This window comes from Nerophis lumbriciformis, linkage group LG33, assembly GCF_033978685.3.
Source record: "Nerophis lumbriciformis linkage group LG33, RoL_Nlum_v2.1, whole genome shotgun sequence".
Classification (NCBI taxonomy): domain Eukaryota; kingdom Metazoa; phylum Chordata; class Actinopteri; order Syngnathiformes; family Syngnathidae; genus Nerophis; species Nerophis lumbriciformis.
The window spans coordinates 8,450,555-8,467,028 of record NC_084580.2 but is presented as its reverse complement, the minus strand read 5'-3'; the positions used below and the strand labels follow the sequence as shown (position 1 = coordinate 8,467,028).

Below are 16,474 nucleotides of genomic sequence, written 5' to 3'. Positions count from 1 at the left end.
CCACAGGTTGCAGACCCCTGTTCTAGATTCATAATGCTAGTTGTTGTATTTTAACGGGACAGTGGCCAAGACGCCAATTGTGTACCACAGTGTTGTAATACACAATATAAATTAAAACTAGTTTGTTCCTTCATTTGACCATTTTAGTCGTATTTTATTCAATAATTGAAAAAAAATGCTTAATTTCAGCTAATCTCAGGGCATTCAATCGATCGCAACTGGACTATTTGGTTTGTCTTAGAAGTCATCTGAACCAGCCACAAGACTAGATCTGGCCAATCTAAGTCTAAGACTAGATCTGACAAATCTAAGTCTTTGAGCATGAACTGATGAAGCCTACTCGGATGAGAGGCGAAACGTCTTCTAAGACAAACCAAACAGTCCAGTTGCGATCGATTGAATGTCCTGAGATTACAATGACCTGGATGAATGACAACATTCATAGACCTCTTAATTTCAGCTAAAATAATAACACACAGTAAGGTTAGTGTGAAATTTAGTTCTTGATGTATTTATTTAGTGCAGGTATAGTTATGAATTTGGTTTTTGAGATGCTACGCAATAACCTATATAAAACTTCAAAGATACGTTATCCTATGTCTTATTTGTATGTATTTTAGTTGACAAACTTTACTGTAATTTCAGTCGACTAAAACTAAATCAATTTAGCTTACTAAAATATGACTAAAACTAAAATACATTTTCCTCAAAAGACTATGACTAAAACTAAATTAAATACTGTCAAAATGAACACTGTTCTTCTGGAGCACACAAAGGAAGTGGAGTCTCTACTGTACATTTTTGACCAATGCTGCAATGTTGAGGTCCTCCAAGTTGTAAGTTCCCAGGCACTCAAATGAGGTCACCGTCTCCACACATGCTCCATTTACTACAAGTGGAGCGTGTTCCCTTCTCTGTCTCCTAAAATCAATGACCATCTCCTTGGTCTTGTGATGTTCAGCCTCAGGTTACTCTTGGTGCACCACCCTGCCAGCGCCTGTATTTCCTCTCTGTAGGCTGTTGATAGAGTTCGAGGGAAGAATGTTGACAGTCATATGTACAGTATATAGGGTGTACAGGAGTGGACTCAACACACAGCTCTGAGGGGATCCAGTGCTGAGTGACAGGATGGAGGAGCACAGTTGACCCACATTAACAACCTGGGGTCGGTGGTCGCAAAGTTCTTTATCCAGGAACAGATGGGGTGGATCCAGTAAGCTCAACATCTCCACCAAGATGTCAGGGAGGATGACATCTGTTGTTGACAAACAGCATCCTGACATAGGTATTCAGGAGTTGCAGATGGTTCACAGCTGATTGGGGAGCAGTAACGATGGCGTCCTCTGTTTACCGGTTTGGCCTTTAGGCAAACTGATGTGGATCGAAGTTCTTGGGGAGACAGGCTTTGATATATAGGAGAACAAGCCTTTCAAAACACTTCATAACCACAGACATCAGTGCCACTGGTCTGTAATCATTTAAGCCTTTTATGGCTTGGGGACTGGGATGACAGTGGCTGCCTTAAGTCAGGGACGGACTCAGTCCCCGAGTACCTTGCCCAGTATGCCAACCGGCCCCTGGTGTTCTTGGAGGACGAGCAGCTGAGGACTATTGGGTAGGAGGGGCATCTAGGGTGTGGCTGGCCTGGGTGACTTGAAATGGGCAAGGAAGTGATTGAGTTCCTCCGCTAGTGAGTCTTTTGTGTTGTTTGCTGCTGATGAGTTACTTTTGTAGCTTGTCAGGTGTGGGATGTCTTGCCACACCTGCCGTGAGTTTTTCTGGTCCAGGTGTGCCTCCACTTTCCTCGTAAACCCCACTTTAGCAGCCTTAATGCCTATTCTGGGGTCAGATCAAGCCCTGCTGTAATGCTCTCTGTCCCCAGAGTGGAAGGCAGAGTTTTAGGACCTCAAAAGTGCCTCTAAGGTCACATTCACACACTAAGGTCAATTTAGTGTTGCCAATAGCTGTGTTGCAATCACGTGACCAAACGGCACATCCTGGGTTTCAGGCAATGGTCTAGAGCCCCATTAGGGTACTGTCTGCACCTGAATCAGTGCAGATTTGGGCGTGTTTTGAATGGTTTAGAGGCAAACATAAAACCAATCATGAAAAAAATATTTAAAATGGTAAGAGTAGATTTTTACACTCTGAAGAAAGATTTTTTTTTAAATTTAAACCATTTATCATCATCAAGAGGTTACTGCTCCCTACGATCTCTCTTCATTTGACCCTCACGGTATTTAGAGAAGAAAAGATTGAAGGCACATGTCTTTACATCTAGAGGGGTCCACACATTAATCCGTAAAAGACAAAATTGGTATTATTTGTGCATCGCTAAGTATCGTACTTGATTGACATAACAAGTGCCGTGCTGCTGTTATTGGGAAGATAATGACAAAAAGGATATGTTTGTTTGCAGTTGATTTCCTGCTACAAATATTACTCTCATCTACAATTCATGTTTGCGGTTGTTTTTATGGTGTGAAGTTCATATGTTGTCCCATTATTTATCTATAAATGTCCTTGCTGTTCAGCATGAATGTTTGCTAGCGGTATCAAGATTTAGCATATGCTTTTGAGCCAACAAAATATTTATTTATCTAGTTTATTAATACTGTTAAGGATATTTTATTGAGGCTAACAAATAGCACCAAAGACGCTATAATGTGGTCATCTGTGTCAAATAAAGCACGTAAAGCTTTCCCGCACAACACCAACTGAGCTTTTAGTTTCTGTCATGAAAATAAAGAAAGAAAATATGGTGTATTGGACAAACAATTAAAATATTTATGACGAGGACTTAACATGACGTTAGTTCATTTGCACAACCAGGTCGTCGTAGTTATTTTTAGGCATAGAAACTACAAAAGAACACAATGCGATCTCTTGTCCTTTATTTTCGTTAAATTCTGCTTTCAAACACTACTAATATAGTAGAGAATAAACTCAATTGCATCACAGAAAGTTTCTCAAACAAATCAAATGTTCAAACAAACATTTTACAAAGTGATCGCCGCAGACACAAGCGGTCCGATTGTACTCCAAAAGATGATGAAAGTGATTTTTTTTAAGAGCCATTTCCTTCGACACACTTTCGTTTTTTTCCTGACTTTATTACCTTTTTGAACCACTTCTTTCGGGACTCTATGAAAGCTTTTTCCTATCTCTCTATTTGAACAATTGGAACACCCAAGAACAGAACAGCAATACGGCATTTTCTGCTCAAACTCTACACTCACTCTCACTTGTATTGATGCTATGCCCAAGCTGCTTGACCATGGTGTGAATTAAGCCGCGAACAAGAAAAACTGATACAACGTCATATGAAACCCAGCTATCAGCCTATCCCCAGGTGCATGTTTTTGGAGGTGGGAGGAAGTCGGAGTACCCAGAGAGAGAACCCTTGCAGTCACAGTGAATTGTAAATAGTATGCAAATTTTTCTGCATAATCATATTTATGTATGTTTGTATTTTCTTTTGGACCCCAAGAAGAATAAACAAGCAAACACATAAACACAGCTAAAAAAAACAAAACAACCTTTGGGTTTAGAGGCTTGCAAAGCATGTTAGTAGGTGGGGAGGGGAAGACTTGCTTACATGGCAGCCGTTGGTTCAATACCACTAACTTTAATCTCTTACTTTGTTTTCATACTTCTACTACCATACTCTATCCTTACTACATGTTGCAGACGTGATTGTTACTATCTCCTAATGTATGTTTTCTTTAACATAGTGCATCATAAAGCACTTTTAACTCTGTCCTTCCACTACTTCAGGTGAAGTCTCTCACCCTGTTTGTGACCCATTACCCTCCCCTGTGTGAGCTGGAGAGGATGTATCCACAAAGTGTGGCCAACTACCACATGTCCTTCCTACTCAATGAACCTAACGAGGCCACTGACAAGGATGGTATGTATTGTATGTTTAATCTATATATTGTATGCACATGAGGATGTTTTATGCCCTTATTATGTCCAGCCTATTCAACTGCTGCCCCCTGCCAATTCAGTTCAAAACATACAAGCGACTTTTTGCTGAAGATTCATAAAACTGCAGAGCACTCTAGTCAGATCTTTGCCCAGGTAACTAAAAACTATGCAGCGCTCCTGTCATAACCTCCTTAGAACCAACATCCTCTGTCTTCTGTCCACTACGCTTCTGTCTGCTGCATAGAGAATCTTTTACTAGGGTTTTTTGCAGTAGGTCGTAAAAAAACGCAGAGCGATCTTCTCATTGAGAGAATCTTCGACTGGGATTCTTGCAGTAGGGGCTTAAGACAGCAGTAGAATCTGCGCATCTTTGATTTGGATTTTTGCAGTAGGTCCAAAAACCGTCAAAGGGGAACTGCACTTTTGTTTGGAATTTTGCCCATCATTCACAATTCTAATGTGAAATATGCTAAGCTCTCTAAAAAACCTCCACCAATGATTTATATACCGTATTTTTCGGACTATTATTCGCAGTTTTTTTCATAGTTTGGCCGGGGGTGCGACTTATACTCAGGAGCAACTTATGTGTGAAATTATTAACACATTACCTAAAATATCAAATAATATTATTTAGCTCATTCACGTAAGAGACTAGACGTATAAGATTTCATGGGATTTAGCGATTAGAGTGACAGATTGTTTGGTAAACGTATAGCATGTTCTATATGTTATAGTTATTTGAATGACTCTTACCATAATATGTTACATTCGTTCACGATCATTATGAGAGACAAGAAAATGTGAATTTCTTGCTCTATAATTTGTAAAAATCAGCTTGTTCTTGGTGGCTGGCAATGCAGCTAATAAGAGCAATCCATTCTGCCTCTAAATCACTATAAAATGCAACTATAAACTGCCAACAATACTTCATTTATGTTCCATAACCTGTGTAATAACCAAACTGTAGCAACATTGTTTTTGTTAGCGCGAACACTGAGAAACTGTTTATCTACCGTAGTAACAATTCGCCTTGCGACGGCATACTACCTACCGCATTAGCCGTAAGCTAGCTACGGCAGGAGGTAAGCTAGCTTTTGAGTTTGTAATTCACTACACAATGCGCAAGGACACCAATCTGTACTGACTGAAAAACATAAACAATCATATTGCAGTATCTGTAAAATATTAGCCCACATTTCATATCTTGTTTTTACACAACTAGCTCAACAGTGTATGTAGTTGTAATAACACGCATGATGCATACATGAAAATATTGATCATGTATCATGATCAATAATATAGTGACTTACTCAAGGGACAGATGTCTGTTTGGTCAAGCTGGCCGAGGAAGTTTTTTCAAGTTGATTGTGGGTAAGCCCGCCCTTTATGTCGGCATATTTTGGCCCGAAGTTCCACATTTGCACCGGAAAATCACGCCGACCTTACTGTCTTGGCTTCCGTCTGCTCCAATGTTTCACACTCTGTTCGTGCTCGCTTCTATAACCAGCAGTTCATCCTCTGTACATTCAGCTTCAATAAGACAAGGTTGTGAATCTGTGAATTTGTTCATCGTCTTCGTTGTCTGTTACTCAGTCTACCATGATTAGAACACAATGGCGTTTGTTTCCAAAAGTAGGAACACACATTTGTTGCCAGAAGTCAGAAGTGTGATGCGATAGAAATGGATTAAAATGCGCTGAGGAAAGAATTTTCGGTAATGCATAAAATGACCAAAATACGGTAAATATTGAACGTATTACATATTTTCATTATTGTTTCTGTTACTACAATATATATATACTTGCAGTGTGTATATAAAATGTGGATGGAAGGTTTTGAAGTTGTTTTAGAGGGCTTTGAAGGCTAGCCTAGTGGTTAGAGTGTCCGCCCTGAGATCGGTAGGTTGTGAGTTCAAACCCCGGCCGAGTCATACCAAAGACTATAAAAATGGGACCACTACCTCCCTGCTTGGCACTCAGCATCAAAAGTTGGAATTGGGGGTTAAATCACCAAAAATTATTCCCGGGCGTGGCCACCGCTGCTGCCCACTGCTCCCCTCACCCATCCCCTAGTTCACCAGGGGGTGAACAAGGGGATGGGTCAAATGCAGAGGACAAATTTCACCACACTTAGTGTGTGTGTGTGACTATCATTAGTACTTTAACTTAACTTAACTTAACTACAACAGTGATTCCCATTAGCAGCATTTTGCAAGCGTTTATTGTCTTTAAAATCCCCCCCAAAAAATTATGTGTTTTTGTCTGTCATATTCATTGTGAACAATAGGCAAAATGCCAAAAACAAGTGCCCCCCAAAAAATACAAACAAAATAAAACAATCACTTACTGTACAATGTCTGCTCTGACTGGAATGCCAACTGATGGGATGTTTATATAGTCCCGTTTAGATGAACAAGTAATCATAATCCACATGCAGGTTAAAAAAAAAAGGGGTGCACCTAAGCAATCGTCTTTTCGTGTCTTTCTTGTCTTTCTCGTCTACCGTATTTTTCGGACTATAAGTCGCAGTTTTTTTCATAGTTTGGCCGGGCTCCAGTGTGACTTATATATGTTTTTTTCCTTCTTTATTATGCATTTTCGGCAGGTGCGACTTGTACTCCAAAAAATATGGTAATTTGAATGTCAAAATTGACGAACTGCTCAGTTTTTAGGCCACAACTCAGATTACCATGAATTGATTACGTGGACCCCGACTTTAACAAGTTGAAAAACTTATTGGAGTGTTACGATTTAGTGGTCAATTGTACGGAATATGTACTAAACTGTGCAATCTACTAATAAAAGTTTCAATCAATCAATCAAAAGATGCAATGCAGTAGCTCTCTTAACCGCATAGGCTAGTTACCTCTCTGTGAGGATTTTTGACTAACATACAGTAAACATGTGCATTCTGTTTTAGTGCAGAACTTTATTTTTGGCTATAATAGCCGTTTGGTTTGTGAAGGTCTGACACAGCCTGGCAATGTTACAGAATGTACACAATAGGAATAATAGTGAGAGGAAAAATCTGATCCCCAGGATCCTTGACTTTCTGAATACAATTTAGTTGGCTCGCCCTGGTAATGCTATATTTAATGACTGGAGACGTGTCTTGGTTGGCAGATGAAGAGATTCGACCACAGTTCATCACCTTCCTCTACCAGTTAAGCGAAGGAGCTGCAGCGAGGAGTTATGGCCTCAATGTCGCCCGCTTGGCTGACATCCCAATATCAATAATACACACTGCGGCCCTTAAAGCCCGAGAGCTGGAGGACACAGTCAACAAGCGAAGGTCAGCATACACTCAGTCACTTTTCCTTTACCCTTTTTAAGCCCAAAATGTTTTTTAAATGAAAAAAAATCATAATACCAAAAATTGTAACATTTGTCATTGAAATGAGTGGGATCACCTTCCAGGATTAGCCTGTTCTGTGCTGCTTTGTAATTGGTCTTAGTTAAAGGTCAAATCATTAAGGCATCTATTTGAAGATATTCAGTATTCATTAAAAGGTATGTCTCTGAAGGGGAGCGCTTCACATGGTGGGCTTCAATGACGATTGAAGAATATAATTTTCCCAATCTTTGCTTGCCAGTGAAGCCGTCCTTCGTCGTGATCTACATCTCACACTCACCTTCCACAAAACACAGTCCTCTTACTAAGTGATTCTGACATCTGCATGTCGTGAGGGTGAATTCACAGCAGCTCCAGTGACGCTAAATGGAGTGTTTATGTAAGGTTTAACACTCAAATGAACCTGATTTCATCCCTGTGCTTACAATTCTGAAGCCGAAATTGCACATAATATTCAGAGAAAATTCAACTGCAGCTCAACCTTTGCATTTGGGTCATGAAAGCTTTAAAAATGATTTGAATAATGTTTGAGTTATTACACAAAGCCTGTATAAATGAAGGACTTCTATTTTGTAGCCTCGTGTAACATTTAAGGTTTCCTATTATGCAAAATGGACTTTTTAAATGGTGTTCTATGTGTCCCTCGAGCCTGTTTATGAGCACCAAACGTGAGAAATATCTATTATCTTCCAAAATTGTTTGCTCCATTTTTGAGAGAAGAGGTGCTTTTAAAGTTTGGTGCTTTCATGACCTCATGATGGACATGATGTCTCTTCTGTCCTGACCCTAGCTAGAGCAGCCCGCTCTGTTTATAATGAATGTTTGTCAATCAATGTTTATTTATAAAGCCCTAAATCACAAGTGTCTCAAAGGGCTGCGCAAGCCACAACGACATCCTCGGTTCAGAGCCCACATAAGGGCAAGGAAAAAATCACAACCCAGTGGGATGTCAATATGAATGACTATGAGAAACCTTGGAGAGGACCGCAGATGTGGGTGACCCCCCCCCCCCTCCTCTAGGGGAGACTGGATGCAATGGACGTCGAGTGGGTCTAGCATAATATTGTGAAAGTCCAGTCCATAGTGAAATCTAACATAATAGTGAGAGTCCAGTCCATAGTGGGGCCAGCAGGAGACCATCCCGTGTGGAGACGGGTCAGCAACGCAGAGATGTCGCCAACCGACTCTGGACAGTCAACACTTCATCCATGGCCACCGGACCTGTGCCCCCCCCCCCTTCCACAAGGGAGAGGGGGGCAGAAAAGAAAAGAAACGGCACATCAACTGGTCTAAAAAGGGGGTCTATTTAAAGGTTAGAGCAGGGGTCGGGAACCTTTTTGGCTGAGAGAGCCATTAAAGCCAAATATTTTCAAATGTATTTCCGTGAGAGCCATATAACATTTTTTAACACTGAATACAACTAAATGCATGCATTTTTAAGTAAGACCATCATTTTTAGAGTATCTCTTATTCTTTTTGATAACATTGTTATTCTGAAGCTAACCAATAATAAATAAAACGCTTCTTACCATTAATGCGACTTCTTGAACAGGTGTGGTAGAAAACAGATGAATGGATGAAAATGCATGACAATGTTTTATATTTTTAATGTTATTTTTAACACTGTGATTACCAGCGGAATTATTCATTACTTATGTTAAGCAATGTCAGCTAAGATTTATCTGAGAGCCAGATGCAGTCATCAAAAGAGCCACATCTGGCTCGAGAGCCACAGGTTCCCTACCCCTGCACTAGAGTATGCAAATGAGTTTTAAGATGGGACTTAAATGCTTCTACTGAGGTAGCATCTCTAACTGTTACCGGGAGGGCATTCCATAGTACTGTAGCCCGAATAGAAAACGCTCTATAGCCCGCAGACTTTTTTTGGGCTCTGGGAATCACTAATAAGCCGGAGTTCTTTGAATGCAGATTTCTTGCGGGGACATATGGTACAATACAATCAGCAAAATAGGATGGAGCTAGACAGTGTAGTATTTTATACATAAGTAGTAAAACCTTAAAATCACATCTTAAGTGCACAGGAAGCCAGTGCAGGTGAGCCAGTATAGGCGTAATATGATCAAACTTTCTTGTTCTTGTCAAAAGTCTAGCAGCCACATTTTGTACCAATTGTAATCTTTTAATGCTAGACATAGGGAGACCCGAAAATAATACGTTACAGTAATCGAGACGAGACGTAACAAACGCATGAATAATGATCTCAGCGTCGCTAGTGGACAAAATGGAACAAATTTTAGTTTATAAGGCGCCCAATTTACGGAGAATGTTTTTTTTAAACCCCTTCCCCCTCTCAAAAACTGGCTTGACCATACATCTTAAAATGTTAGTGTAATGTTAGCATTGTAGCTCACATATGTTTGTGTCCTCCTGTCACACTCCTGACTGTTACTTTGTTGTTTGTCATATATCAATGGATAAGTGCGTAGTTACAGGCCATTGATCAGTATTGGCAAATTTTCTTGTAAAAGTACATGAACCTTTTATTGCCCATAACAAACGCCAATCCCCTCTGTCTGACACTGTATTTATTTTAAGTCCCCCAGCTGACCAGCGGCTAGCAGCCAATTGTGTGTCTCCATACATAGTGTTGAGCCGCTCTCTGAATAAACTGCATTTCTGCTTTATCAAGTAACATTATCACTGGAGGACGAGGCAAAAAATTTTGCATACAGAGAGCAAGCCAGTAGAGGGCCAAACTAATAATAATAATAATAATAATAGCTGTAATAACAGTAATAACAATAATAATAGCTAAGATAATTACTAAGTTAGCTTTAAATAACACCATCAAATAAGTCTAAGAAATGTAGATGGAAACGCGTTACAGCAGAAAGTAAGCAGTTATTAAAAGGACATTATTAAGTACAGTAGGAAAGGTATTCATATGAGCCCATTCCTGGGTGGACCCCACGTGATGCAATGCAGTCTGCTAAAAATGATTGAATGCGCCATTCTAAATAGAAACTGACGCTGTGGTCAAAACTGGACTGACACATATCACATTTTAAGATATTCAACACTCGACTGCCATCTGGCATCTAAAGTGGATCGTGTATCCCCCCAAATTCGTGACGTTTCACGTGTCAAGTAAACCGCGGCGAATGGGGCCTTATGAATCCCCTTCCTACTGTGGATTAATAAGAGTCTAGAGCAGGGGTCCCCAAACTTTTTGACTCTGGGGTCGCATTGGGTTAAAAAAATTTGGCTGGGGGCCGAGATGTGTGTGTATATATATATATATATATATATATATATATATATATATATATATATATATATATATATATATATATATATATATATATATATATGTATATATATATATATATGTATGTGTGGGGAAAAAAATCACAAGACTACTTCATCTCTACAGGCCTGTTTCATGAGGGGTTCCCTCAATCATCAGGAGATTTTAATGGAAGCATTCACATACCATGGTTTATATAGGGCACAGAGTGGGTAGGTACAGGCTGGCGTAGGGGCGTGGTGATTGGCTCATGTGTTACCTAGGAGGTGTTTCCGAATTTGTGGCATGCTGATACAATTTTGCTGCGCTTGTTGAGGGATGACAGGTCTGGACGGTATATAATAAACACTTTCTCTTTCAAGCATAGGTTGCATCTTTTATTGCCACTATTGTAAGGTGTGCTGGATGCAAGAATTTGCCATGTTATTGAATATTCAACATTATTGTCTTTGAGGTCCCAAATGTGTTTGCTAAGTTCTGTGGTATTCCGCAGGTTTTGGTTCCTGAAAGAAGCCTTGTGATTGTTCCATCTGGTTTTAAACTCTCCCTCGGTTAATCCTACATATGTGTCGGATGTGTTAATGTCCTTGCGTGTTACCTTAGATTGGTAAACAACTGATGTTTGTAAGCACCCCCCGTTGAGAGGGCAATCAGGTTTCTTGCGGCAGTTGCAGCCTTTCTTGGTTTTGGAGTCGTTCTGTCCGGGGGCCGACGGCTCATTTGCAATTGTTTTGTTGTGGTTTGAGATAATTTGTCGTATATTGTTCATACAGCTGTAGCTCAATTTAATGTTGTTCTTGTTGAATACTTTTCTTAGGGTGTTGCCTTTGGGGAAGTGTTTGTCAATCAGAGTGAGGAATTTGTGGCCAATGTTAGTTGAGACGTTTTTGCTGTATGGGGGGTTGTACCAGATGATGTTGTTTCGTTTTCTGTTCTTTTTTGGTTGGTTTCCTGGCGTGGGTTCATAGGTGAGGGTGAAATTGTATCCGCTTTCATCAAGTGCTTTTTGGTACGGGGGGGTTGCTTGGTCAAATTCAGCTTTGCTAGATGACAGCATCGATAGCCTTTTATTAATTCCGGTAGGTATTCTTTTCGTGGTGGTGGGTGGGTGGTTGCTGTCATGGTGCACGTATTGGAGTGTTGTGTTGGATTTCGTGAATGGTTGGTAGCTGTTATTTCTCAGGTTGAAAGTGACGTCGAGGAAGTTGACGGTTTGCTTGTTGGCTTCAATCGTGATCCGTAAGCCGTTCTCTTTGAAAATTTGGCATATGCGCTTCTTGGTATTCTCGCTGCTCCTTGGCGAGGCGCGACACACTGCCAGTCCGTCATCACGGTAAATACCAAGGTTCAGGTTGAGGCTAGCGAGCTGGGAGAGGAGGAAACTCCCAATGAGTTCACACGTTTTTGCTCCGTCAAAACTTCCCATAGTGACGTCAAATGTTGAATTGTTCTTTTTTTGCCATGGTGTACTGTTGTGGATGAGTATGGAGTTTTTTGCGTGGATGATGATGTTTCTTTCGTTCTTTCGTTTTATATATATATATATATATATATATATATATATATATATATATATATATATATATATATATATATATATATTCCAAGCGCGATGATGTCACGTTATCGATGGGAAAATGCAATTTTAGACAATATGATTTGCCTAAGAGGCTACGAGCCACTGAGAGTAACAAGCGGTAGAAAATGGATTCAAAATGACAGATTTAAACAAATTACAATTAAAAAAAAAGAAGACAAAACAAAACTTGGGACTTCCCGCGGGCCGTAGTTTGGGGACCCTTGGTCTAGGGTGAAAAGATAATATAGCAGCAACTGTTGGTGTGTCAGCATTGTCGTAGTCAGTACACATGTAAGAGAAGGACAGATCGATCCATAAATCGGTGGTGTCGACACCTCAAGGTCGTATTGATACCAGAGTGATTACTTCCATATTTTTATTTTCTCAAAATCATTTCTGTTGTTTTTGTTAATGTTGAACAACTCGGATAATAAATCCCTGGACACAGGAGGACTTTGAGGGCAAAGACTAAAGGATTTCAAAGAATAGTAGTTAGTAGTTTAACTTCTCTTTAGTTATCGTGTGCTATTGACTTTGTTTTGATCAAACAACGTTATGTCATTAAAAAAGAATAAGGAACTATCCATCCATCCATTTTCTACCGCTTGTCCCTTCCGGGGTTGCGTGGGGTGCTGGAGCCTATCCCAGCTGCACACGGGCAAGTGGCCACCTAGTTTATTGTGAGAATGCTCCAAAGCATTCACATATGGTTTTCTACACCAAAATTCATCTTTTTTTCTTCTCCTTCTTCGTCTTCTTTTCCAGATTTCGGCGCGCTCTACATTCCACATTTTTCATCCGATTCAAACCGTTCCAACTTCAAACTGTTCAACCTATTCGGGTATCGCGGGTTTTTCCTTGACAAATTCCAAAAATTCCCAGATTTCCCAGAATTCCAGGTTTTCCGGGACATTTTTCCCACTCAAAATGAATTGGCCATTTTTCAAACTTCCACCATTTCCAAATTTGTCAACCAATTCAAACCATTCCACCTTCAACACATTCCGCTCATCCTGGAAATTTAAACTATCATTTTTTTCAAGTTAAAAAAAATTCCAGGAATTCCCAGAATTCCCTTTTTTTTCAATCCCTTTTTTCAACGCATTTCAACCGTTACACTGTCAAAACATTCCTCTTTTAAACAGGACAAAAAACAAAGTTGTTTTTAGAACTGGAAAAATTCCCGGTTTTCCAAGAAATCTGTAATACCATTTCTCAATTCAACACGTTACTACTTCAACATTTCTCGACCGATTTGAAACATTCCAACACCAACCATTTCAACTCATTCGGACCATTTTTTTTTTTACCATTATCCAAAAAATTCCCGCTTTTCCCGAAATTCCCACATTTTTGGGAATCTCCCATTGAAATCAATGGGACATTCTTCAAAGTTCCACAACTCCCACATTTTTCATATAAATAAATAAACAAATGGGTTGTACTTGTATAGCGCTTTTCTACCTTCAAGGTACTCAAAGCGCTTTGACACTACTTCCACATTTACCCATTCACACACACATTCACACACTGATGGAGGGAGCTGCCATGCAAGGCGCTAACCAGCACCCATCAGGAGCAAGGGTGAAGTGTCTTGCTCAGGACACAACGGACATGACGAGGTTGGTACTAGGTGGGGATTGAACCAGGGACCCTCGGGTCGCGCACGGCCATTCTTCCACTGCGCCACGCCGTCCCCGTTCATCTGATTCAAACTGTTCCAACTTCAAAATATTCATCCTGTTTGGGAAATTGTGTGCTCTAGTTCAACAATTCTAAATTTTTTTTCCAGGATTTCAGTTCAACTTCAGCTTTGGAGCATTCACACGCAATTCCTTCAGGAATTGCCTCATCTAGTTTAAATATTCTGTTTATATTTTTAATCTGTCAGTAACACTTACCATGAATACATTCAAAAGTGTACAGTTAATACATGTATCGGTATCTGTGTTGGCCCTTCGATGAGGTGGCGACTTGTCCAGGGTGAACCCCGCCTACCGCCTGAATGCAGCTGAGATAGGCTCCAGCGACCCCGAGAGGGATAAGCGGTAGAAAAAATGGATGGATGGTTGGGTATTGGTATCGACTAATCTCATTCATGGATGATCGGAAACGGCAGCATAAAGCCCTGATCGTAACATCTTTAGTTTGAGTGTATATGAAAAAAGTGGAGACACCCACTCTATTGGAGACACACGCAACAAACATACTAAAAGCATTTTTAAACTGTTTACATTTGAGCATAAAAGTTAGATTTCTAGGTTGATTGGCAACACTAAATTGGCCCTAGTGTGTGAATGTTGTCTGTCTATCTGTGTTGGCCCTGCGATGAGGTGGCGACTTGTCCAGGATGTACCCCGCCTTCCGCCCAAATGCAGCTAAGATAGGCTCCTGCGACCCCCCGTGACCCTGAAAGGGATAAGCGGTAGAAAATGGATGGATGGGTTAGATTTTGGGCAACACTCCTCTAATGTATAGTGTGACCCTGAGAGTTATTCAATATTGTTTTAAAAAATCCTATAATGACACTATATTGTTGCCAAACATAAATTAAAGAAAATCTAATTTATAATGGTTGATCAGCAAAATTGTTTTATATATATATATATATATTTAAAAAAAGCCAACATATGACCTTTCCCGCTCCCAACACGTGTTAATGTGTACATCCTGACGGCCTGCTGGGAGTTCTGTGTAAGTAATCCTCACTATATGAACTGTCCATCTAAAAACACACACAAAGCCTTACACCCTCATCAGTGTAATCCTTCCTATATGAATTGTTTGTACTTTGTTGGAGTGAAGCCACAACTGAGTACGCAGGACACACGGACGCATAGGTGTGTGTGTGTGTGTGTGTGCCCTGTATGTGGGTCTCAGCTTGATGATATGTGTTGTTTTTGTCTCTCCAGGAAAAATAAGAAGTTACTGACAGAGCTTTGGAGCATCACAGATAAACCTTCTCTGACGGAGTGGCTGAAGTCTACTTCCTGACACCCTCGCAACTAAATACACAATCAGGACATAGATGTGCACACAAATCCGATTTTTTTAAGCATCTCAGGCTGGTTTAATGTGGTGCTATCCTCAAATAAACAATAGTGATAACATGCACGAAGTGTCATTTTTGCTCGAATCCCTCAAATAATAACAGACATGTTTTTAGCGTTAGGGTAGGGGAAGGGGTGTAACGGTACACAAAAATTTCGGTTCGGTACGTACCTCAGTTTAGAGGTCACGGTTCGGTTCATTTTCGGTACAGTAAGAAAACAACAAAATATAAATTTTTGGGTTATTTATTTACCAAATTTGCAAAATCTTCCAGCAAAAATATTTTTCCTAGTGGGATATTTGATGTGAAGTAAGGATAGGTCAATAATTCATAATAACATTGATTTTGATTCAATATTATGTTTTCAGCAATGACAGTTTGATAGAAAAAAAAAAACAGCTTTGTTTTATTAGTCAACATTGCAACTTTTTCTAAATTACATTTAACCTTTAAGCTTTTTTATTTCACTTTTGTTATGTTTTTGTTTATATTAATAGTATTTTTAGAATGTGCCGTGGGCCTTTAAAACATTAGCTGTGGGCCGCAAATGGCCTCCGGGGCACACTTTTGACAACCCTGCTATAGATAATAAAAAATTAAATCTAATAAATCTATGGATAAAAAGCAGAGCCGGGCGACGCATGCGCGTTTATCATAACTCTCTCGCTCTCTCTGTCTCTGCCCCTCCCTCACCAATGCTGCTGCGCGCACAATTTGTTTTGTTTTTAACCCCTTCTTAACCCTGAACGTACATTGAAAATACACGCAACCCTAACTCAAAATGCCGGACATTTGAGGCATTTAAGAAACTCCGCCCTGACAGCCCTGCAAAAGAGGATATGTCCGGTGAAAAGAGGACGTATGGTCAGTCTATTGTAGCCCGTTAGCTGCTAGCATGCTTGTGTTGTGCCTCGGTGTGCATTGTTTACACAACGTGCGTTACGCTACTTAATATGTCCGTGTGGAAACTCGTTCGGTACACCTCCGAACCGAACCGGAGCCCCCGTACCGAAACGGTTCAAATCATATACACGTACCGTTACACCCCTAGGTAGGGGTGTCCAAACTTTCCCCGTCCAAGGGCTGTATATACGAAAAATTAGAAAAAAAATATACATATATATATATATACACAATCGTGGTCAAAAGTTTACATACACTTGTAAAAAACATAATGTCATGGCTGTTTTGAGTTTCCAAAAAATTCTGCAAATCTCTTATTTTTTTGTGATAGAGTGATTGGAGCACATACTTGTTGGTCACAAAAAACATTAATGAAGATTGGTTCTTTTAT

The 16,474-nt window shown here is 40.0% G+C and overlaps 1 protein-coding gene across 3 annotated transcripts in view; it reads left to right on the top strand.

The window, feature by feature from the left end:
- msh3 (mutS homolog 3 (E. coli)) overlaps positions 1 to 15,494 on the top strand; it is a 98,906-nt gene extending 83,412 nt beyond the window's left edge. For all 3 annotated transcript variants that reach the window (XM_061928766.2, XM_061928768.2, XM_061928767.2), the window contains exons 22-24: positions 3,778 to 3,910; positions 7,053 to 7,221; positions 15,041 to 15,494. In XM_061928766.2, the coding sequence (XP_061784750.1) occupies positions 3,778 to 3,910; positions 7,053 to 7,221; positions 15,041 to 15,122 (384 nt within the window). In that variant the 3' untranslated portion in view covers positions 15,123 to 15,494. The remainder of the gene's footprint in view (positions 1 to 3,777; positions 3,911 to 7,052; positions 7,222 to 15,040) is intronic.
- The last annotated feature ends 980 nt before the right edge of the window (positions 15,495 to 16,474 follow it).